Source organism: Mirounga leonina, unplaced genomic scaffold, assembly GCF_011800145.1.
Source record: "Mirounga leonina isolate KUSES-001 unplaced genomic scaffold, KU_Mleo_1.0 Mir_151, whole genome shotgun sequence".
NCBI classification, from domain to species: domain Eukaryota; kingdom Metazoa; phylum Chordata; class Mammalia; order Carnivora; family Phocidae; genus Mirounga; species Mirounga leonina.
In genome coordinates this window covers 11,229,272-11,254,770 of record NW_023270377.1, presented here as the reverse complement: position 1 = coordinate 11,254,770, position 25,499 = coordinate 11,229,272, and the positions used below count along the sequence as shown (strand labels likewise).

General features: G+C 41.6%; 1 protein-coding gene across 1 annotated transcript in view; it reads right to left on the bottom strand.

Annotated features, from left to right (window-relative positions):
- The window catches only part of COL4A4 (collagen type IV alpha 4 chain), a 121,204-nt gene that overhangs the window by 45,404 nt on the left and 50,301 nt on the right, over nucleotides 1-25,499 (bottom strand). The window contains exons 12-27 of the mRNA XM_035006986.1: nucleotides 25,426-25,461; nucleotides 25,167-25,208; nucleotides 21,187-21,267; nucleotides 20,321-20,374; nucleotides 19,995-20,054; nucleotides 19,078-19,122; nucleotides 18,689-18,742; nucleotides 17,855-17,924; nucleotides 17,207-17,311; nucleotides 13,544-13,708; nucleotides 11,356-11,445; nucleotides 10,129-10,292; nucleotides 4,921-4,993; nucleotides 3,851-3,957; nucleotides 2,001-2,184; nucleotides 517-585 (exon numbers count right to left, since the gene is read on the bottom strand). Of these exons, the coding sequence (XP_034862877.1) occupies nucleotides 517-585; nucleotides 2,001-2,184; nucleotides 3,851-3,957; nucleotides 4,921-4,993; nucleotides 10,129-10,292; nucleotides 11,356-11,445; nucleotides 13,544-13,708; nucleotides 17,207-17,311; nucleotides 17,855-17,924; nucleotides 18,689-18,742; nucleotides 19,078-19,122; nucleotides 19,995-20,054; nucleotides 20,321-20,374; nucleotides 21,187-21,267; nucleotides 25,167-25,208; nucleotides 25,426-25,461 (1,399 nt within the window). The remainder of the gene's footprint in view (nucleotides 1-516; nucleotides 586-2,000; nucleotides 2,185-3,850; nucleotides 3,958-4,920; nucleotides 4,994-10,128; nucleotides 10,293-11,355; nucleotides 11,446-13,543; nucleotides 13,709-17,206; nucleotides 17,312-17,854; nucleotides 17,925-18,688; nucleotides 18,743-19,077; nucleotides 19,123-19,994; nucleotides 20,055-20,320; nucleotides 20,375-21,186; nucleotides 21,268-25,166; nucleotides 25,209-25,425; nucleotides 25,462-25,499) is intronic.

Genomic DNA, 25,499 nt, shown 5'->3' with positions numbered 1-25,499 from the left:
GCACCTGCAAAAGGAATCGAGATTTTTTTTTTTTTTTTTAAACGTTCTGTGATTTCTTGCTGGAAGTTCTCTCAGCTAAAATAACTTTAAAGGAGGTGTAACCGCCAAGTTAAAATTTGAGTGTTCACATCCCTGAGGCTTGGAAAGAAGAATAGAGTAAAACTTACAATCACTAAGCACATTATCATTTTTCACTCTTGGGGCATAAGAAAAGAAAGAAGGTACAGTTTTAAAATTCTCAAAGGGCAGACATTTCTACTGATATGTGATCACATCAAGGTAAATTTTGTTGCGTAGAAATTAAAAAAATAAATCAAACAACCCCACCTAGAGTATGTCCAAACCAGTAGACTTGAGCCCCAGTGTGACTTACCACAAATGCTGTTTTCCCAGAGTCCCTCAAAACCTGATGATAATTATCCTCACTAGTTGCCAGATGATTAACTATCGGTTCATCTGTCACCAGTTCCTTTACTCTGGGGAATGTGTAAAACAGCAATTTCTCATTGATCCTACCTGGAGGCCCATCAAATCCTGGGGGTCCTGGCCTCCCAGGGTAAGTGACGTTACAAGAAATTGTATCGCCTGGAATGAAAACAAACAAACAAACAAAGCGGCATTCACACAACCGATAACCCCACGTAAAGTGAATCTCAATGATAACTCAATCAAGATATTTTTTCATATAGTATATGTGGATTTCAAGGGAGAAGAAGACTCCCAAGTGTTCTCAGATCATCTGAACTATCTTTATTCTGAATTTCTAAAAGATGGGTCCTGAAATCTGAGCTTCAACTGTCAGACAGCTATGAACATAAGGGGAATAAGAAAAATCCCAAGAAGTTTCAGTTTTAATAGCCCAGAAAAAAAAAATAATGTTCTGACAGGCCCAATGACACCCAATACAGTGGAATCGGAAGACCTAGCAAATCCTGATGTAGGAGCGACATCGAACAGTGAGCTCAGAGGACTGGACTCCTGGTTTGGGGGTGGGAGGCCTGTGTAGATGAGGACACTCGGTGAGGTATTAATGCCAGTAGCCATTTCCGGAGGGCCTGCCATGGATCTGGGCCTTCACATGTATCGTCTCTTGGTTTTGTTAATGACTCTGCACTGTGGTCACTGTCATCCCCCCATTTTCGCTGGTGAAGACAGGAAGACTCCAAAGCTTGGGCCTCTTGGTTCCCTCCCCCTTTGAAATGGAATATTTCTCTTTTATAAGAGAACAAATGGATTATAATGTATTGCTTCATATGCTCTCAAATCAAAAATGTATCAACTGAATAAAAATAATGTTAGATTCTGATGGGTCCAGAACCATAACCTTAAGCCTTATTGAGGACCAAATTATTGCCTATGTTTTCAAAGCAAGAACCAACGATACTATCTCAGTTCTAACACCTTCACAATTAATAATGTAGCCCAAGGCATATGTACATATTACAAAGGAAAAAAATCTTAAATAAATCTTTCTGCAGCCTTTCCAAAAGCTTTCCACTCTAATACTGCAAGTCACTTTACTGTTTAAATTCAGATAACTGTCAAATATATTTGAAATCCCTTCTTTGTTTTTCTTCCTAGAAGGCTTACACATGGGTTTTCAAGGACAATGATGTATTTTTAAAATGAAATATTAGTGTTTTTTATTAAGATACACCACACTGTCTCAAAAGACTGTAAACAAATAGGTATTTTGAATATGTATGTAAATTTAATACAGATTGCACGAGTTGGTACTGAGAAATGAATGAAAGGCATTTTTGGTATGCCAGACAAATACAGCAACAAAGACATTTTAGTATTTTAAGAATTTGTTTTAAATATTGATTGTGCTATAATGTTTTTATTTGTTAGACAACAATCAAGGTTTGAACAGCAGCTAGAAGGAATGTTATTTAGCGGTTCTAGCCATAGCTATAATAACTTTGCCCAGGAGAGAGGATCACTTTAGCTTCCATTATTTCCCTTGCCATTCTGTAACACAAAACATTCAAAATTACCTTTCTGACCCTTCAAGCCCTCGAGGCCCCTCTCGCCAGGGTGGCCTGGAGCTCCTGGTGGCCCTCTCTCTCCTGGTGGGCCGGGAAATCCCAGACCTGGTTGTCCCCTAGGTCCTGCTCTGCCCGGGAGGCCCGGCGGTCCAGGAGACCCTTCATCACCTGGTAATGCGTCTTCATGATCCCCCTGGGAATGTTTGCATCATGAGTCAGTTAGCAATCTTTGCTAGTCCATGAGTTCAAAGCAGTCATTGTCATAAGCTATAGAAACACATAGAAAAACCTCATAATTCTAGGAGACTCAATAGCAAACATAATTTTAAATGATTAACTCAGCTTCTTATTCATATTTTACATAAATATTTACAAACACTTATATGCTGGTGGGGGGGTTGAGCCTCAAATACAGAAAGCCATGTGTGTGTTATATATTAAATACACTTGAGAAATTTTATGTGAGAACAACTCTCTGATACCAAAGTAATGAAATACAGAAATATATAATTTGAGGGAGGTAGAAGGCTTACAAATTGAACAAATAAGTTCTTATGTATTTGAAATTGTTGTCCTGTATTCTTATGAGGAGACACAGGGATAGACTCTACCACCCTCCACATCTGCAGGCCAAGGGCTGACAAACAGTTTCTGCTCCCGCTTAAGAATTTGACCTTTGCTTAACCGTCTAGTTTTGTTCCTCAGGCAACTTCATAAAAGCAGGGTGTCAAGTACATCACAAGGCAGCATTGCTTATGGTAAAATCAATCCCCGCTGCAAAGCTTGCACCTGGTCTGGAAAACTAGAAAGATCTTTGTGGAGCCCTTGTTGGGGCTTCCTCGAGCAGTGGTTCCTGGAACTGGCAAGTTCCCCGTGGGGTCCCCGCAAACTGTGCTCCAGTGGAGAAGCCTCTCAAGCCCCGGCTACCACCGCGTCTGCCGCATGTGGGGCTCATCTCATTCACTCCAAAGGAATGAACAGTTTCCAGGACTCTCACGGACAAGGAAGGCCTGCTGCTCTCAGTGGCAGGGAGCATGTCTAACAGAAGCAGCACGTGTGTTGGTGTAAGACAGACTGGGGTTTTCACTCTAGTTTAGCCTACTTGATAGGTAGGTGACCTAGAGTAACATACCCTTAGCCTCCATTTCTGATGGTAAAATCTGGGAGCAAATTGCTCTTCAGAAGACTGATGATATGCACGAAACACCTCGTTCAGTTCTTGTGACATTGCAAGCAATCAAAAATGCCTCATGTACCCAAGATATTTTAAGTTCTTAGCACTGGATCATGTCTCATAGTCTTTTCTTATGACCTGCGTTACCTACACATGGTCTCCACCCAAAACGTGTTTGAAAAATGCAGAAATATCACTTGTCAGTGGGATTTCCCATCAGCCAATATGTAAAAATTCAGGGGATTTGCACTAGTTGACCCTCCCTTGCTTACGACCTCCCCTCATGTGCCTCTTCATCTGGGGACAGAACTGAAGGTCATTTTCAGGACCTGTGTTCTATCCTCCGTCCTATAGAGTTAACTGAACAGGCCTGAGGTCACTGGGGGCTTCGTGGATGTGAGGGCCCCTGAAACAGATACACAACATGAGAATGATACAAAGACCGAAGACAGGACAGGGAGTCTTGCTATATAACTAAACCATTACTCAGGATTTCAGACCATCTGCAATTATGTCACACCTTTTATAACAATCATCTTTTCGTGGCAGTCACTAGAAGGCAACTCTGATTTCTAGCACGTTGGCACTTGACTGCATTATAGTTTTAAATTGAGAAGGGGAAAACAGAAGCTTCATGGCCATATAAGAAAAGGAAATTCAGTAGCCAAAGAAGAATGATACATACTGGGGGGCCTGGATCCCCCTTTTTTCCAGGAAGTCCATCCTGACCATGTTGTCCCTCTTGTCCTGGAAATCCTGGGAGCCCATCAAGACCTCTTTCTCCTTTCTGCCCTGGAAACAAAGGCCAAAAGATATTCAAGCCTTCTCAGCAGTGGGTGAAGTAGAAGGAAACACAGGACAAAGATAAAAACAATGACCTTGCCTCTGTGTGGGCTGGTAGAGACGCCTCGGAGTGTCTCAGTCGACTACAGTCACGCAAAGACAACCATGCAAAAGTCGGAGAGAATGACAATTGCCAAACCCACTGACTCTCTTATTTGCCAGGGAGGCTGTGTGGGGAGGCACCAGTCACAACAGCATCTGTCCCTGCTTGTATGGCACCAAATATGGTGCCCCATCCCCTGGCAGTGGTGAATGGGGGTGGGGCAGTCTGTGGTTGTGCACTGCCCCCAGCCTAGTCCACTTCTTCTTGATTTTTTTTTTTCAAACTAGAACTGAGAAGGTAGAGCTCTCTTTCTTTTTGTAACAACTTGGAGCTTTTGGCAGGAAGGGCAGCATACCCACAGGCCAGGAAAAGCTAGTCTTGGGGAGAAATGCAGATGGTGTAATGAAAGATGCAAAATGCAGGAAGAAATCTCCTGGATCCAGCCGTACCAGTGCGAACCCTACATCTATTGCTTCAAATTTTGTTTGGGTGAGTCAATAAATTACTTTCTTTCTCTAAAATGACTTCAAGCTGGGTTTCTGTCTTGACCAAAATAGTCTTGATTAATACAGGATGCTCTAATGCACTGGATAAACAGTAGGCAAGTCAAAGGTGGTCTTGTGTCAAACCCAGATTCACAATAAGGAGGACTCGAATATGTTTTTTATGTTTTCAAATAAGGGATAGAGGATTTGAGGCTCAACATTCTCACAAGAAATGGGAGGGGCAAGGAATATATTTTAAGCAATCTCAACAATCCTGAATCTTCTTAGAGAACTGATCTGTGGTCACAAGGGAAATGAATGCAAGAGGATGGTTCCTGTATCATTCATTGAATGGCAGGGAGCTACGTGATTGACTAGGCTCACCTTTCACTCTTGATACAACCACGTCACCCTTTTCTCCTTTGCTGCCAGGTGGTCCCGAGGCACCATGTTTCCCCTTGGTGAAAATAAGAGGAACACATCAGTTTAATTTTGATGAGGTAAAAGTTATTCATGTACATCTAATCTCTCTCTTCTTTCCTTCTAAATCACCTGTTCTAGATTCTGGTTTGGTACTCTTAGTATCATTCTCTTCCTTGCCCTCTAACATGGGTCCTACCTTACAAAACGGAGGCTCTTGATCTACATTTAAAAGTTTGTGGATTCTGGAAAAGGTCTGTACCAGATTCAACAGAAATGTATACCAATATCAATTCCCTGGTATGGGCAGTTACTATGGTTACGTATGCTATCATGGGGGAAGCTGAATGAAGGGTCCATGGGAACTCTCTGCATGATTGTGCAACCTCTTTGGGTCAAAAATGAAATTTATCTCAAAATAAAATCTTTAACTGTCTTGGGCATTTTAATGTAGAGTGTAGAGGAAAGAGGAGGAGGGTAGGTTAACCACAAGAGCTGCCACTAAAGCTGAAGGGAGAGGTTTAGCAACAAGTGTGTGATATTGCGGGAAGTTGATGAGCAAGAGGAGGGAAAATAAGAACCTTTGTTATAGTTCATATATTTCCTCTCTATAGCAAGTAAACAGCTAATTTTGGCCAATGGGCTCATCATCTTTTGACCTCAACATTGCTCTGAGACTTGACTATTTGGGTCATGGTTTTTATAAGCATTATGTATTATTAAATATTAATCCATGTCAAAAACCTGGAAACCTACCATCAGTATATTAGAGTGGCCAAGCATCATAGTAAACACAGCTACAGGAACACCATACATAGCTTAAGGTTACTCATCCCATGATCTCAAAAATCAAGAAACTCTAAATCAAGAATTTAGACGGAGGTGAAAATGACTGAGCAAACAATTCTTCTCTCACAGAGATGCCACCTTGTCTTATTTTCATACAGTCTAACAACATGTTCATGCAAGCTTAATTACCTTCTTGACGGGCACTTTACAAGCAGTTAACTACAAAGAGAAGAAGGTGCCAGTAGAGATAAGCATAATGGCAGTATTAAGCAGTAAGAATGAAGAAGAAGCCAAAACTCTACGCAACAGGCTTAAAAACCCAAATGGCAAAAATGTGTGGGAGCCATTTGATGTAGAGAAAAAGCATTTCCACGTACCCCCTCGAAGCCCCCAGAAGCATCACTATAGTATAGCATACTGTGTAAGAATGTTTATGAGGCACCAAAAAGGTGGGTGGAACAAATTTCCAAGTAGAAATAGCTGGATTAGACAGGAAAGGAACTTTAGAAATTATAACGTGCTAATATGGGTTGAATGTTGCTTTAATTCTTAATTTTCCTGTATATGCTATGTCATAAGTGACAACCAGACAGGGCCAAAGTATAGAGATACAGTATTCAGTCCAAGAGGCAGATAATGATAATGTCCTTCTGATAAACTATCAACACATAAAACCATTCACTGAGCTTGTGAACCAAGTCCGCTCCAGAAGGCCAATGCCGGTGGAGTGCTCCTGGGAGTCTGAGCAGTTTGTTAGTTAGCACGTCGGAGATTTAGAATGTACTCTCAATTGCTCTAATGCTCTGCAGATACAGAATTTTAAGCACTAGAGTCAGATCACAGACTTAGGTGAGCTAGTAAGGAAAAAAAGTGATAGCCAGCACTTGTTTTGGAATTCACTAAAGAGACATTTACTGAGAACCTAAAGTGCCAGGCTTTACTTGGACACAACAGATAATGGCAGGTAAGGGATTCAGATGAGAGGTCCAAACTCGAGATACAAACACTGGCTTTGCCAGGTTTTTCGTGATATTTCGTGCACAGAGTAGATGGATCTGTTTTGAAATGGTTCGCATCCGCTGACCGTTATAAGTGACTCGAGTTGAGGAACAACCTTTCAGCTACTTGGCTGCTCAGAACAAAGTCACTGCCCCATAGGACACTCCTCTGAAGGCTAGACACTGCCCACCTGTCCCATCGTTATTGAAGAGCCTTCATCCCGGGATGACCTGGAGCCTAACCATCAGCCCCAATGTGCTCTTTTCCATTTTCCCCAGGGAATGCCATGAAAATAGGGCTCCAGGCTGAAAGCCTTAAGTGAGGGTGACAGTTAGGCTCTCCTTGTACCACCCTTGACACCCGTGCAAAGCAAATGGTAGGTTTCCAGGTTTTTGACATGGATTAATATTCAATAATACACATTACAAGGACACAACAGATAACAGCAGACCATCTTGCCTTCATGGCGCTTAGATTCTTAGTGAAACAAATGTTGAATCTAAAAGATTCTTGGGCCAAAGGTTCCCAGCAGCTGTGGGATCAAGAGCTACCTGTCACTGTTCTAAGATCTGAGATCACTAAATACATGTGTTAATACAACCACAACATCTCAGCAGCAATCAAAGAACCCCTCTCTGCCAGGCATGTACTGGTTGTTTAAAACATGGTCTACATTAGGGACTTTAGCCACAGAGGCTGAGGGGCCATGCCTACCAAAGGAAGCAGATGGACGGACTGCGTGGGGACATGAGCACCCAGCCCTACTCCCACAGGCATGGCCACCTCTCAGCTCCTGGAAACTGTAGGAATGCACTGACCCTGTGTTAATGAACTTCCAATCTCTCAAGGGTAGCCATAAATCTTATTAATAATACAAAAACAAACACCATGGAGGCAAAATCAATATGCCAGTGGATCAGATTTAGCCCACGTCAGTTGGTGACCTTTGGTTTGCTCTGCAACTCACTGGGGGCACTGACCCTGGTTGTTCACTGGTGTGTATACCTTACAGTCCTCAAAATATACTGCTGAATTGAATCCTTACCAAGAAACCTGTAAGACAGGTGTCATTATATCCATATTACAAATGAGGCACTAAGCTCAAGAAGACCGTAGAGCTCACCAATGTCATAGTTGGGATGTGAAGGTGGGTCCACGTGCCCCTATGGCCCCGTGCTTTGCACTATAGCATCTTGGTGGGAAACCCCCATCCTCAGACTATGGTGATAAATACAAAGCACTGGTCTAACCACAGAAAAAATTGCAAAGAATCTAAACCTACTTTTCTTTTTTCTACTCTCCTACCCATCTGTGGCTGCTGAGGCCAGGGACCAGATGCTGAGAGAGGACATGTCAGGGGAAGTGAGAGCACCCACAATGATCACCCATGGCTCCTCTGTGCTCTCTCCTTCTACCCATTCTTCTCCCTCCACCATTTTTCCTTTCATGGTGCCCATGCTATGGACCTAGTCCCTCACTATGACCACCCTGTGATGAATTTAATGCAGAGAAGTCGTATGGACAGAATCAGACACAGAAAAAGGACGTTAGAAATAGAACCTCCCCAAAGAGGTGAGCCCTAGAGCAAATGAATTGCAGAAAGCTCAGCCAGGACAACCCTGGATGAACTAGTCATTCACACTAAAAGATGTTAGCCCTGAGAAGCAACTCAAGAGGAAGCCACAGAAATATTTTAGAGCCAGTATACTCTTCATTAAGAAGATTAAGTACCAACATAAAAAAATGACTATGCTAAAATATTGAATTAAAAAAGCAGCAATAAAATACAAAGTACTTAACAGCTGCAGCCATGTTCATTCAACATGCATTAAGGAATTAGCTTCTTGCTGAGTGGACTTTGCCAGGGTGCTTTGCATGGGTGTCAAGGGTGGTACAAGGAGAGCCTAACTGTCACCCTCACTTAAGGCTTTCAGCCTGGAGCCCTATTTTCATGGCATTCCCTGGGGAAAATGGAAAAGAGCACATTGGGGCTGATGGTTAGGCTCCAGGTCATCCTGGGATGAAGGCTCTTCAATAACGATGGGTCAGGTGGGCAGTGTCTAGCCTTCAGAGGAGTGTCCTATGGGGCAGTGACTTTGTTCTGAGCAGCCAAGTAGCTGAAAGGTTGTTCCTCAACTCAAGTCACTTATAACGGTCAGCGGATGCGAACCATTTCAAAACAGATCCACCTACTCTGTGCACGAAATATCACGAAAAACCTGGCAAAGCCAGTGTTTGTATCTCGAGTTTGGACCTCTCATCTGAATCCCTTACTTGAATATCATCTCACTACCTACTCAACACCTCGACTGGTCTAACAGGCACCTCAATTTTTTTTTTTTTAAAGATTTTATTTATTTGACAGAGAGAAACACAGCGAAAGAGGGAACACAAGCAGGGGGAGTGGGAGAGGGAGAAGCAGGCCTCCCGCCGAGCAGAGAGCCTGATGCGGGGCTCAATCCCAGGATGCTGGGATCATGACCTGAGCAGAAGGCAGACGCTTAACGACTGAGCCACCCAGGTGCCCCAACAGGCACCTCAAATTTAAGACGTTACCAATAATACTGCTTCCTTCCCCCCCATTGCACATCGACGCCTCACACTGTCTTCCCCATTTGGGCCTCAGCCTTTACTTTTCTTCTAATATCCCGTGTCTAGCCTAACAGCCCATCTAGTAGCAGTGTCCTCAAAACATCTTGAGAATCTGATCACTTCTCGGCATACCCAGCACCAACATGTTAATCTGTCTACCATCACATTTCACCAAGATTACTGTAATCATCATCCAGCTCATCTCCCCACTTCTTCCCTTGTCCCCTGTGATCTGTTCTTACCAGCGCTATCAGAGTGATCCATTTGAAGCTAATGTCAGATTATGTCTCTCTCTTCTTAAAACTTTCCACTGTCTGTTCCATGCCATCCAGAGCAAAAGCTCAAATCCAACCCACCTACCAAACCCCGTGCTCCACAGCCCCTCCTAACCTCCAGCCACTCCCCTGAGTTCATCTCCTCCAGCTCTGCCCCTCAAGCCACACTAGATGGTGATGGCCTTTATCATCATCATCCATAAACACTCATCTATTTGTTACATAGTGTGTCTCCACCCAACCCCTGGAGTCCCCAGGAGGGCAGAGACTGTGTTCTGCTCCTTATTGTATCCCCAGCACCTAGAACGGCACCTGGAACATAGTAGGTGTTCAATAAATATTAGTTTGATGAATGAATGAATATAGATGATTTTTTGGGTCATTAATATACATATATATATAGGTTCAAGACATAAAATATATATATCATACCATACATCAGAAAGAAGGTCAGTTGAATTTTATCTCTATCTGTCTCTTCCAACTAGAAAGTTTGTTACTGATAAGAGCTACTCACTGGTGGTCCTGGAGATCCTTCAGCTCCAGGAGGGCCTGGGTGACCTTTCTCTCCAAGCCACCCAGGGAGCCCCAAGTCTCCCTTACTACCCTGCCTCCCAGGAAGTCCCGGAGGTCCTGGTGGGCCCACGGGACCGGGCTCACAGGCACAGAGCCCCGTGTTTCCTAGACAGAGGATAAAAGGCAGCTTTGTCATATCTCCTGCACAAAACCCCAAAAAGCCTTTACTAAACAAAACCAGAAATGAAATAACAAAAGGTTCTGATAATGTGTGACGTGGGGGCATGGGGCACTGTGCAAGGGCTCCTAGGCATGGTCTGTGTGGGGCAGATATATCATTTTTAGACAAATGGGGTGTTTGGGGTCTTAAGAAACCCATCCTGACAAACTCTAGGGGGAAAGTTGATATCCAACTCTACCAAAGAAACTTTAAAAAAGCGATCTTATTTTTTAAAGTGTGAAAATCTTTTATTTAGTTTCTACTGAAGAAACAGAAAAAAAAATGGGTTGGAGCATAAACTCTAAACAAATAAACTAATACGTGAAAAAGGACTATTGAGTGCATTGCGTATTATAATTGATAATTCACTACAATGCATTTTCTAATCATTGGGACTTTCAGTCTAAAAGAAATGCCTTTAGGATAGTCGAACTTAGCTGTGTTTATGCTCTCATACCCACCTATCTCAGATGGTCAAAAAGGCATTAAACAACCTTTAGGGTGGAGAAACCTAAAGCCAGAGACATTTGATGAGTCTGGGAAATATGGGCCCACAGACAGAAAGGGAAATAAAAGATCCATACTATCCTATCTCTGCTTTTTCAAGGAATAAAAAGGACCTCATGAAAAAAGTCACCACTCTGAGGCAAATTTCACAGCAGGCAAGTGTCCCCTTTAGACTCTCAGATAGAAGGACTTGATTTTGTGATATGCAACTAATGAATCATTGATCACTACATCAAAAACTAATGATATACTACTATATGCTGGCTAATTGAATTTAAATAGAAATAAATAAATAAAATTTTAAAAAAGAAACGAAAAGAAGGACTTGACTTCTGGTAAGTTCTAATCACCTCATAAGCACATAATGAAAAGGAATGCTCATAGGGGTAAATAAGGCATATAACGCATCAAAGTGAAATGGCGCATTGCTCACATCATAAATGCCCCCAACCCTCCATATGCTGCTGTCTTCTGGAAATCCTACCTTTGATGCATACTTGCCTTTTTCTCCTTTTGAGCCTCTTCTTCCTGGAGGACCCACTTTGCCTTTTATTCCTTGTGGTCCAGGGTGTCCAACACTACAATATATAACTTTACAGTAGGGAAGGGGGGCGAGAGAATCACATAGTCTCTGTGAATGTCTTCTAGAGAACAAGTGGGAGTGTCTCTTGCACTCCCATCTTCCTCTCAAGCCCACCTTGTTTCCACTCCTTCCCCATGATTCTTTCTCTCTGATAGAGAGAGATCCTACTCTCAATCCCAACTTAGTGGGTGGCAGAGCAAGGCAACGGACAACAAAACAAACAAACCAAACCAAACCAACAACCAACAAAACAAACAAAATAACTGTATGACAAGGATCTTTTTCTCCTCCAATTATGAATAATTACCAAATTAAAGAAAGCATAACACATAGCTCATAAAAATATAAATCTAGAGACATCTGATTAAAGGTGACATTAAACACAAACAATAAATTCCTTATCCTTCCCAAATCCCAGTAACATAGCAAATAGTACAGGAATATTATAAAAATGCATAAGCCTGCAGGACAAAGAAAACAACAGCAAAAAAATATGAGAGAACCTAGCAGACCCTGAAAAGCTGACATCTAAGCAGGCTGTGGGGAAAGGCAAAAAAGAGCACAATTTACATGAGAAATCTCTCCCAGACTTCAGGAATTGGTACCTTTTTTTTTGAAAGAGAGAGAAAGAGAGCATGTGCATGGGAGCAGGGGAGGGAGGAGCAGAGAGAAAGGGAGAGAGAGAATCTTCAGGAGACTCCATGCCCCGCACAGAGCCCGATGCAGGGTTCAATCTCATGACCCTGAGATCATGACCTGAGCTGAAATCAAGAGTTGGATACTTAACTGACTGAGCCACCCAGGTGCCCCAGGAATTGGTACCTTGAAGTAGAATAACAGTGATGCCTCAATCCGAATGACTGGTTAAAGAAACAGTTCAATCTTAAGATCTCCTTCTCAAAAATTACAGCAGTAACCGTGACCCCTCAGAACTGGAGGTAACCAACAACATAGCAAGAAGAAAACTTTGAAGTAAACTATAAAATTTAAAAAATAGATGAAAGAGGGCATTTCATCCCTAAAACATGAACAGATGGCTACAAAAGAAAACATTAAAACAATAGCAACAACAAAACCCTTAGAAATTAAAAAAAGTTATTGTCAAAGCAGAAATTGAAAAATTCTGGAGCAGAGTTGTAAGAGGGAGTTGGGGAAGTCTACTAGAAAGTGTTACAGAAAAATATAAAGGTGAAGAAGAATAAGGATGAGAGAAAGAGACACATAGGGTGGATTCTCTAACAGGCAAATGTATAGAGTCCAGAAGGAGAAAACTGAAGATATGAAGTATCTTCAGAGAAACACTTGAAGAAATTTTTATTTTATTTTATTATTTTATTTTTTAAATTTTATTTTATATGTTGTTAGTCACCACCTGGGTTGCCCAGAGCCCCAGGGCTACAGGGACCTCCGGGATCAGATGATCTGATCATCTTCTATGGAAGGAAGTCAAAAGATTAGGCTCAAACTCAAGAATGAAAAAAATAGTGGGGCACCTGGGAGGCTCCGTTGGTTAAGCGACTGACTCTTGATTTCGACTCAGGTCAGGATCTCAGGGTCATGACATTGAGCCCCACAGGGGGCTCCATTCTGGGCACGGAACCTGCTTAGGATTCTCTCTTTCGCCCTCTGCCCCCCCCCAAAAAAAATTAAGAAATAGCAATACAAGTACATTGAAGGTCACTAGAAAGTCAAATAACAGAAAATCCAACTACTTGTGTGAAAATAATGTCCCCTGGGGAGGAAGGAACAGGAGAAGGGTTGCCTGGGATGGCAGTTCTTCATAACAGGCTTCATAGAACTGTTTGATTCTCAAGCAGTCCATCTGTACCTCTGATAAAAATTAAAACTACACTTAAAAAATAAAAATCATATTCACTTACAAAATTTCATAATTCACACTTAAATGTTCAACCAAATATTTTCATATGCTGTAGCTGATATGATATCTAACATCAGTCTACTTTTTAGTATTATTAATAATACTAACTTGGCTCATGAAATATTAGATAATTTTTAAAAATATTTAGAAAGTCACATTTTCTGCATGACACTGCAAATATCACATGCAACATAAATGCCAATGAATGTGAACGAGGAGCACTTTACCATCTGATCCCGGAGGTCCCTGCAGCCCTGGGGCTCCGGGCAACCCGGGTGGTCCCGGGTTCCCTGGCTTTCCTGGACTGGATTCAGCTCTCCCAGGGATACCAGCTTCCCCTGGAAATCCCGGATGACCAGGAAGCCCTCTTGGCCCAGGAGGTCCCATCACGCCTCCAAGAGAAATCAAGAATTAAAACCACATATATCTCTCAGAGTAAACTCTTGTTTAGAAGAAATGAAAATCAGTACATTCTTCCTTAGGCTGTAAATACTTTTAAAGGGGAAAAAAAAAGTACTTCAAAATGACTTAATATCCCAGCCATAAAAATACCTTACCTTCTTTGAAATAAGCACACAAATGGAAACAGGTTTGAGGAATCAGATTTTCTTACTTTTCCCCTATTATTTAGGGTTATTGGGGGAAAATACATATTATTTAATTAAAAATACTATTTTTCAATCTTTCCACTTTGATAATTTGGTTAAAAATAATCCTGAATGAACATATTAGCACATGTAGTAAATAAAAATACAGACTCATGTATCATCTATGTGAGACATAGAATACCGTACCTTTCATAGCAACCTAGGTTGGTGGGGAGGCAGAGAGGCGCTGGATTTGAACCCAGCCTCTGTCTCTCCAGCCACATGTACTTAAGTAAGTTACTGAACTTCTCTAACCATCTGTATTTACCTCAGAGGCTTGTTATGAGGAATAAATAAAATAATTCACGTAAGGACCTTAGTGCAATAGCTGGTAATTGCACATGCTCAAGGAATGCTGAGATGCTCAGTGTGTTCAGAGGTCAGAGTGTGTCAAAGCTAAATCCTGCTTTCCTGTGGCATCCAACCCCCTTGCTGGGGACTTTGGCTAAAGACAGCTCGAAGCCTTCCTATGAGAGTGACCACTTCTCACAGCTCCTTCTTCCTGAGCATGAATCTCCCAGTGGAAGACCGTAGTTTTCAAAGATGGCCACCATGGTAGCTCTTCTCCCTCACACTGTTGTAGGAGCTTGACGCTCTCCTAGCAAAAGGTGACATGTCCCCTTCCCCTTGAATGTGACAGCTTTTCGTGATTGTTTGGACTAATGAAGTTCAACAAGAGTGACACTATATATATAAGGTCAAGGTTAGGTCATTAAAGATGATTCAGCTTCTGTCTTGTGAGCCGAAATGCTTGGGATTGCAGGCCTGAGCCACCATGGAAGCAATATCATTGCTCTAAAGCCACCATGCTATAAGGACGCCTAAATAAGTACAGAGCAGGATGGAGAGGCCATGAGACTACACGAAAGGTAGAGGACAGAGATGCCCAGCCAGTCCTCACGTTCTGGTTCCGGCCATTACGTGGCTGCCACCATAGGAACATCTCTATCTAGAATTGGTCAGCTTAGCCCTTCCTGAACTCTTGAACCACAGAGTGAGGGGTAATAAGCTGGTTGTTGTTTTAAGCCACTAAGGTTTGGGTAGTTTTTTCAGCAATAGACAACTGAAACCCTGTCAGTAATCAGTAAGTGGCACTCTAGCCAAATTAGCAGCATTCATTATTGTGTGCATGTGCTGGGTCTTTACATACACTTTCAAACGTTATCCTTACTCCTCAAACAACCTTGCAAAAAGTTTGTACCTTATAGATAAGGCACAGAAAATTTAGGCCACACATGAGTAATAATAATAGCTAACATTCTAAGAACTGTATACATATTACTTCTTTCAACCCTAACGAGAACTGCCCTCTGAGGATGAGAAAACTGAGGCACAGAGAGGTTTAGTAAATGCCCAAGATCACACAGTTTGTATGTAGTAGAACATGGAATGTTTTTAGTCCATAGTGTAAATGCATATCTATTTCAGTATACTACGTGAAGTGGGGCAAGGCTGGGATTCAGTCACAGGTATCTAACTCCAAACTCCTGCTTATCTCATGGTAAATACTTTAGATGATTATAAAATATGTATAATAAAGGCTATAGACATTGGTGTACTTAAATGAAATGTGCTCCTGTGGACTTGGCTGCCATCTTGTCTTCATGTCATTCCTAAGACCTGTCTCCAAACCCCTACGGTCATTGGATGGACCTGGACGCTACCTGGTATCTTGTCCCGGTGCCATGGAAAATCCTCAACCACCTTTCAACAGGGAAAATGGGTTACAGTGTCTGGCATAGAGCAGCCCTGACCACCCATGAAATCAATTAAGTTGTGGCCAGCATTAAAAATTTTTTTTCAAAAGAAAAAAGTGGCACAGAAAATATAATATGTCATACACAAAAAGGTATTATTTTGTGAAATTTGTGTTTCTTTTTTTCTTTTGAAATTTGTATTTTAATCGTATGTGTATGTGGACACACGTATATGTGCGCAATGCAATATAAATGCAATATAATATAAAATGTATTTTTTATAATGGATTGTAGTCAAAATCTGAAAGCCACTGGGTTAGTTCTTTTTAAAAATCTTGTGGAAGTAAGTCTTTCTATTACATTCGGTTTTCAGTCCGCTAGAGATATGTGTTGCTTACTCCCACTGGGTTTTTATTTCAATCTGTTGGAACCCCTATTTTATTATGAACAAGCCCGAAAGGAGATATCTAAGACCAGGTGCTAATGATTCCTGACCAGCTGAGTACTCTCTCTATGACTTTTATAGTCCTTGGTCAATTAAGCCAAGGCCACAGTATCTACAGTTAAGTCAACTAAACAAAGCTTTGCCCCCCTTTGTAGTGGGTTATCAGATCCCACAAAGTGGAAGCTGGAATCGGGGATAGTTAAAGAACTTGGTAGTTAACAGATGAATCTCAGGAAACTTCTTACTCCTTCTCAGTAAATATAACAAGAGACACAGACTGGATAAAATTGTATCTATTCAAGACTCTCTCTTCACATGTTAAATCAGTTCTCCTGAGTTCACAGAATGCAAATATCCTCTAAACTTCTATTCCTAATCTTACTTGGGAATATCAGTTAGCACAGCACTTGAAGGAGTTCAAAGTCCTCTATCAACAGGATTCTTTCCCAGGCTCTTTCTCCACTATTACCACGAGTTCTAAGGTGTTTTTGCTTGGTTTGTTTGTTTTTGGAGGGGATGCAGATTTGGGGGGGCGGGGAGGTGAGGACTTTTGTTTTGGTTTTGGTTTCTTAACAAGGCTGAATCACATTTCATTTTTTAAATTATTTAATTAATTTTTACATTTTTAAATTCATAATCTGATTTGCGCCTTTCACATAGGAGAGGAACTCAATTTTAACGAACAGATGTCGACAGGGAGAGCCTTCCAAGAGGGTTTTAAGACCTGAAAAAACATTCTACCCTGGCACCCATTTCCAAATCTTATCTGCCTGTGACAATCTTACGGGATGCTTCTTACCCACACATATTCCTCACCTCCCCACTGCCCCGAGGTGCAGCTGAGGAGCCTGGCTTTCTTCCAAGGAAGCCACTCATTGGTTTGAGTTCAGTGGCTCTTAAGTCCAGCTGTCCATTAGAAATAGGAGGTGCTTTTATAATAGCAGACACCTAGATCCACGTCCCAGAGAGCCCAACATGCTTGGCCTGGGGGCCGGGACAGTCATGAGTTTTTCTGAAACGCTCCTAGTTGATCTCAGTATCAGCTAGAGTTGAGGATGAGGATGTAGGAAACCTGGCCTGTAAGAGCCAGTGGAGTTCTACCTGCACAGTCCTCCCCTGGTGGACCGGAGGGGCCGGGAGGACCAGGTGGTCCAACAGACCCCGTTTCTCCGTAGCGGCCAGGGTGCCCCGGATCCCCTGGAGGGCCTGCCCAAAACAACAACACATGTCAATGTAATAACTATATACATACATTTTAAAATTCACACACAATTACTTCTTGTAAGACTTGGTTGAGCACAACTAAGAGACTGTTCTTGCGATTTCTCCCGACATTTAAAAAAAAAATGCAGGATCTCAAACTAGAACCCCCTTCTTCAGCTGCCCCTGCTCTGCAAGCACATGAACTGGGGGAAGCACTGTCTCTCTCAGTGATATGGGTCACTTTTTTCTTGGAAGCAGCATCTCAGTAGGTCTTAATCAAATGGTTTAGCAATTAAAAAACCCCTACTTTTGTAAAGGTGAGGTAACAGTTTCTGCATCCTAAAATCACATTTGGAGTCGTATGCCCATAGAGATGATTCAGATGCACCTATCTACTGGCACCTGTAAATTATATATTCTTGCTAAAATTAATGTACTTAGCATACCAGGTATGCAATGTACAGAAATACTGGGCCAGACTCTTCTGTCAGGGCACCCAAATCCCATTTCCTAATAATTTATGAAGGAACCAAACTGAACACAAACCTTTGAGTGGAAGAGATGGAGTTACCAAAACCCCTGGTGGTCCTGGGTACCCACGGTCTCCGGGATCCCCCTGAAATCATTCATTCATATGCTTTTCTTAGAAATATTAGTATTTTTCTCATGCTGCCCATAACTATTGGAAGGAACAAGAGTGCATTCATATAAGAAATGAAGATTATAGGCTGACTGGAAACATGAATGGTTCATGGAGTTCTGGGATAACAAAGGCATCCAGCCTCCCACCTACAAGCAGAAGATGACCAACTGACAAAACTCTCACAAAAGAAAAAAAAATTAATTCCCAAAAAACGATTTCGTGCTCATAAATTAGATACCTCTGAAACCATGAAGTTTCTTTAGATGTCCTATGAGCATTCACGTTGAACTTGGCACTCTAGGACAAATAGTCTATTCACCTATAAAACCTGAATCTACATCTTATTTTAACAGCAAATACTGTCACCCTCAACTGTGTCCCCTTACTGCCACCATGGCTTGTCCTGAGCAAATGCTGGATGTGAGGTCACAGAGGTACAAAGGAAAGACAAAAAAAATGCACTAGAAAAAGTCAGGAGCTCTCCACTGCTCCATCTGATTATAATCCTCATGGAATTCTTGAAACTTCTGTTACTATTCACCTTCAAAAGGTTGAACACTTTCTCAAATGCAAAACATAATCATTACAACATGCACTGGAATAATACATATACAATTAATTCTGTCTCTTTTAAAAGTTATGTTTTTGAATGATTCAAGTATTTTTTAAAAGGAATTAGTTAACATAAGGGATACAGAATTTTACCAGGCTGTACTCAAATACACCTGCCTTTTTACCTTTGGGCCAAGAAATCCAAATGATCCAGGCTCTCCAAATAGTCCTGGTTCCCCCTACAAATAACCACAAACATGCCTTTAAAAGAAAAATCTGACTGGGTGACAAATTATCTCATTCTTGTTTAATTTGAATGACACATACTCACTGAGATTCTGTGCAAAATCTTAACACTGCTTTTGGGTTGTATCAGACAGTTTTGGGTTGTATCAGACAGTTTTGGGTGTTAGTTTTTGCATCTACAGCTAGATTCTGCAATTTGCAAAATAAATGTGTCTCCTTTTCCAATTAGTGTGTGCGTACTTGCATGCCCTAGTACAACTTTTGAATACACTGAATTGCATTTTTGAATAAAAATGTACTTATCATCTCTATAATTGTGTGCATTTACCTTTAATCCCGGAAAACCTGGAGATCCATAGGAACCGGGATCACCCTAATAAATTCACAAAAATCAACACAAGCAGAATCAAATCCAAGTGCTTGAAACCAGTTCAATGCATTATTTTTCATCTTATGAAACTGCTTTATGGATATTTCAACTCGTCTGCAAAGGTAGCTGAATAAAAGGAAATACATATAAAATAGAGTCTGTTTCTTTTTAACATTTGCTATTTCAACCGATCTTCAGTTTTACTTTAAAAATTCATGTCCTTGCCAGTGATTTAAAGTAAGAACATATTTTTGTTGTTGTTGTTCTTGTGTTTTAACTTATTTACCCTAATGCTTGCACTGGGCTAAATATTTTTGGAATCATTGCAATTTGTGTAGAAATTAATAGGCACTCTGTGCATTACCAGCAAAAAAATTACCATGGAAGCCAATGTCATCCCATTAACTACTGAATCTGGAGCCAAATAAACTCAGGGCCCTTGCCCATGGGGGCTCTGGCCTCTAGAGTGACCCTATCAATGGTGACCCCATTAGTGGCATGTTTGGTGATGTTTGAGTCCTGATGCCCCAAGATCAGTACCCTCTTTTATCAAGTAGGCTTAAATGAACAATTCCAAGCTGCTATCACAGTGACACTGAGCCCCAGTTGTGGAAGGAAATGCCACGATCCTGTTACTTCCCACCAATTCTATCTTCCGCTTGCCCATTTTATCTAAATGATGTCACTGGAAGGGATGTCTTGTTGGGACATTTAGCTATGACATAATTTTTGTCCAAAATGTGTTGTTCCTATTTGAGAAAATCTCTACTTTTGAGTTGTTAGAAATATAGATCTAGTTTTGTAAAAATGTGAGAGAGGAAGGCCTCCAACTCACTGATGTTAGGGGCAGCCTGAATGGCATGAACGATCCTTACCCGAGGTCCTGAGAACCCAGGGATACCCTTCTCTCCTTTTGCCCCAATTCCAGGTTCTCCCTTAAAAGAGATGACAACATTTGGAGGTGTTCAAGCAACAATATTTCAGCAACATGGAATGCAAACACAAAATGAGAGATAAAAATTCTTGCCAGCAGCTTAACAAAAACAACCACCTTAGAAGAGATGCCCTACGGAATCAGGATAAAATAGTGAAAACTTCGAGTAACATATATTAGCATTAAAGCAATGATAAAGACCATGCAAAAAAATTTTTAATTAAGATATCGTATCATCAAATAAAAAAGGGTATTTTAATAAACTACCTTGGGTCCCGGTGGTCCTGGAGGTCCAGTCATGCCAGGCATTCCTTTTATGCCCTAAAAATCACACTGAATATAATCAGGCTCTTATTATTTAACTCTTATTATTTAACATAGTGAATGCCATGTCTTTCAGAAATTCTCTCTTTCAAGAAACATTTTACTAATTTTTAAAATAAAGGATTACTCTTCAGTTGTTGCTAGTTAGCGACTAAGGTCCAGGTGCATTTATAAAGCTGACACAATTCAGGCCAGCTCTGGGTGAGAGCTGTAGCTTTGTGGGGTGCAGGGGGTGTGACCACCACGGAGCCAGGGCAGCAGATCCAAGCTGGGAATGTCGTCCTCGAGAGGAGTGGCTCATTTTGATCAAATTAGTGGAATTTAATCCAGTAACTGAAAATTGACAACAGAATCTTCAGGTGGCATCAGTAACATCCGTACTGCAGGCTGGCAGAGGACGTGATATTCGCCAGGAGTCTATTTCGTGCCCAGTACTATGCACCTGCTACCTTTTCAATCATCAAAACATCAAGCCCATATGTAATAACAACTGGGCTTCGTGTGGTCCTTTCAGCCCATATATCAAATACAGTGTCAATGGGGGACACTGGGGGACATGTCATGGTTTAGCAGCCCACGCTAGGTCTGTGATTCAGCAACTGAATAAACTTGAGAATACAGGTAACTTTTCTAAGCCTTATTCTTCACGTCTGTACAATGGGACTACTAGCAGTACCAATCTGCTGAGGTTGCTTTGGGATTAATGCAGCGATGCCTGCAGGTGCCCAGCACTTTGCTGGCACAGGGGCATGTTCGGGAAATGCTGGCTGTTACTACTTTATCCAGGAAACATATGGATTGGCAATTACCTTTTCTCCTTTATACAGACAAGAATCAGGTGGCTGTACCAATAAGGTGGGTCCAGGAGAACCCTGCTGGCCAACTTCACCCTTTCAAAAAAATCAAGATAGTAGGAATTTCATATTAACTTTATTTTGAAATAAGATTTGAAGTGAAGATTTTCACCCACGTATCATGATATAATGCATGCAATCCCGTGTGTCATGGATTTAAAATATAAATCATGGCCAATAACGTCATGTAATTTGAAGTATTTATTGTTTTTTATAAGTAATGATATTTATCATTAAAAATAAGTTTCAAAAACAAAAGTGATTCCTAATCCTACCGTCAGGAATCTCTATTAAAACTTTGGTATAGGGGTGCCTGGGTGGCTCAGTCGTTAAGCGTCTGCCTTCGGCTCAGGTCATGATCCCAGGGTCCTGGGATCGAGCCCCGCATCGGGCTCCCTGCTCCGCGGGAAGCCTGCTTCTCCCTCTCCCGCTCCCCCTGCTTGTGTTCCCTCCCTCACTGTGTCTCTCTCTGTCAAATAAATAAATAAAACCTTTAAAAAAAAAAAAAAACTTTGGTATAGGGCGCCTGGGTGGCTCAGTTGGTTAAGCGTCTGCCTTTGGCTCGGGTCATGATCTCAGGGTCCTGGGATCGAGCCCCGCATTGGGCTCCCTGCTCAGCGGGGAGCCTGCTTCTCCCTCTGCCTGCCGCTCCCCACTGCTTGTGCTCGCTCTCTCTCAAATAAATAAAATCTTTAAAATAAATAAAAAATAAAACTTTGGTATAAATCTTTGTGATGTGTGTGCTTGTGTGGATGTGTCTATAAACATACATGTATGCAAATAATGTACATATGTATATACATGTATATGTAACCAAATGAGATGTTAAATACAATTTAAAATATAATCAGAATGCTATATAACATATGTAAAAATAATTTAAAATACACAGTATGGTTTTTATTTTTATATTTTTTAAAGTTTTAAATTTTAAAATAATTTTATGTTTGTCTTTTATAATACTATTTTTTGCACATTTTCCAATTAGATTAGAAATTTTTCAAAAACCTGATTTTTAGTGCCTATCATAAGAATATGCTATCATTTATTAAGCCATTCCACTCTGGTTAGATTTAGGTTATCTCTTTTTTTTAAGATTTATTTATTTTAGAGAGAGAGAGTGAGCAAGTGCTCACACAAGCAGAGGGTGGGGAGAATCTCCAGCAGACTCCCTGCTGAGTGCGGAGTCTGACATGGGGCTCGATCTCACCACCCTGAGATCATGACCTGAGCCAAAATCAAGAGTCAGATGCTTAACCAACTGAGCCACCCAGGCGCCCCAGATTTAGGTTATTTCTAATTTGTTTTCAATAATATGTTTAAACTCTCTGTATAAAGTAATTAGCCAAAAGTTGTCATTTATGTCATTAGAAACGTTACTCTCTTGGGAATAAAATGTCGCTTGAATTGGGTTTGTCATAAATAAGCATAAATTCTCACCCTTAATTAGCAGATAACTATTTTTTACTTTTTGGACTGTATCTACTATTCTGCACTGAGACACAGTTAAGAGCAGGTGATAGAGCCGGTCACCTGGGTTTGCAAACCAGGCCCTGACTGACTGCTATTTCGGACAAATTCCTTAAAATCTCTCTTAGCCTTTTTTCCTTGATTCCTCTGAATCTCACTTTCCTTCTCCGTGAAATGGGGGTTATATTGCCGCCTACTTCAAAGTATTCTATTTCATTAAATAGATAATGCACATAAAATGCTTAGTACTTACTACGCTGAGTGGAACAAAGAAGATTCTCAAATATATGATTATTAAGCCATTAATGTTTTTGGTAAGTGGGATTTGGGGAAGAAGAATACTATTTCCAGCGTAAATGAAGTAAGACAGCCTGCACTTCAATGCCTACCTATCCCCTGGAAACTACAGAAGAAGCGGGTTAGGGACGCTGGCTTCTTTTTGTCGCTGTACCCCAGGACCTAACACAGTGTTGTTGTAACGGCTGTTGTGAAGACGTCTGTTACGTGAACGAATGATTGAACAAACGCTTAAACGATGCGTACACAAGTGAGTAACGTGCACTGGTAAACACAACCGTTCTTATTCTTGCCGCTGTAATGAGCCTGACCGAAACCCATAACGGCTGACAAGCAAGGGAGCCTCTTCAAAATGTTGGTCATGCCACTATTTTTCACATTGAAAAAGTACCAGACATTCATTTAATCAGAAGTGCAAGGAACATAAATCATGAAGAACAAAATGTAGACGACCCATAATCGCATCACCTAGGACAAACCAGCAGCAACCGCTTGGGGTAGCGTTTCGTGGGCAAACATGTTCTTGCCCATCTGAGAGTCCTGCATCAAAATTTCAAAATGATGTCTTCCTTTAGCAGATAATCCAAAAGAATGAAAATAAGCCTATTTTGTATCATCTGAATGGCCGCCTCATAGCCAAACATTTCCACATGATTCTATGGCCTGAATTTGCGACAGCATCTGATTGCACTGGTGCTGAGGTCCCAAAACCAGCATAGCCTGCCTCGCTCCACAAGGCGGAGAGTCTCAAGCCGGGCTGCATGAGCCTCTGGGGCTTCGACAAGCACATTCTCAGGGGTCCACGACTTCCCAAGTCTGAAAAACCTTGTTGTAGTGTGTTTCCTTTCAGTCATTTCTCTAAGTCAGTGGTTTTTAAGGTGAGGGGGTAAGCAACTGGACATACTACTCCCCCCAGGGACATCTGGCAAGGTCGTGACACATTTTAGGTTGTCACCCCTGGGGAGGAAGGGTTGTTTCAGGCATCTAGTGGGTAGAAGCCAGGGATGCAGCTAACTGTCCTACCCTACAATGCACAGGACAGCCTCCACAACAAGGAAATAGCAGTGTCGACATTGTAAAATCCTGCTCTAAGTGTCTATTTTTTTTTTTAAAGATTTTATTTATTCATTTGACAGAGAGAGAGACACAGCGAGAGAGGGAACACAAGCAGGAGGAGTGGGAGAGGGAGAAGCAGGCTTCCCACCGAGCAGGGAGCCCGATGCGGGGCTCGATCCCAGGATCCTGAGATCACGACCTGAGTCGAAGGCAGACGCTTAACGACTGAGCCACCCAGGCGCCCCTCTAAGTGTCTATTTTAATGTCTCGTGTTGTTTTTACAAAATTGAGCTTCTACTTTTGTAACCTGTGCTTTCTGATCAACATTATACCATAGGCACATCTGCACATCGTGACGTCTTCCAATATATTTCAGGCAATCGAGTCATTTTGTTCAACGGCTGTACCATAACTTACCCAACCGCACTGGGACTCCACGCAAGTGGGATCAGGTCTGTCTTACTAACTCCCCACGTCCAGCACCAGTCCTGGCTTGGCACAGAGTAGACGTTCAATATCTCCTTGCCCACAGTTGTGGCATGAGCCACTTGCCAATCGGTAGCCATTCAGATTGTTTGCAGATGAGCTGCCATCTTAAAATACCTCTCTAAAGCTTACCTTTGCTAAGTTTCCTGCCTCAGCAGAAAGGACTGTGGGTGTGAGGGAGGGAGGGAAGGGACGGTGAGGATGGGTGTGAGGTGGGAGGGAGTGGGAGACTATCGCTAAATGCTTTTGTTTGCAGGTATTTATACTTTTATTTATGGGCGGAGTTTAGGATTCTGAGGAAATTTGTGAAATTAAGCCACACAAACCAGTAATTAAACAAACTGTCCCTGCGATATACTAAATTATCAGAAATGTTCAATCTCTTTTTGCTAGGGTAAAATGCGTCATATACATTAACTTGAATTTAGTGTTAAATTTTGTCAGAACACTCATTTTACGGTCAAGGGTAATGGCGCCATAATAATTCAGCAAAAAAATTCTCGGCCATAAAATTGGGCAGCAACTGGATAATGAACACAATTTAAGTGATAATCAAAACAGCCTCTGCCACCTGGGCAGCTCATGCATTTTAGCACCTGCTCCTCTGGGTGAAAGGGGATTCTTACCGGGTCTCCCATTTGCCCCTTGACTCCCACGCCAGGATTACCCTGGGAAACAAAAGGAAAAAAAAAATGTAATTGCTTTTGAATATTAAAAAGGTAATTATAAACAAGTAAGACTCTGGTTAAGCAATTAATTGAAGTTTACAAAGTATTTGGGGAAGTCTACTAAGGGAAAGACATAATTCAGACAGAGCTCAGCGGTCACTTAGCTCATTGGACACGGACAGTCTCTATTTGTTGCATGTTACTCATGACCACCCACCTTCAAGCCCGGTCTCCCAGGATGGCCTGGAGCACCCTAAATCAAGGGCAAAAATGCACAAATCAATTTATCAG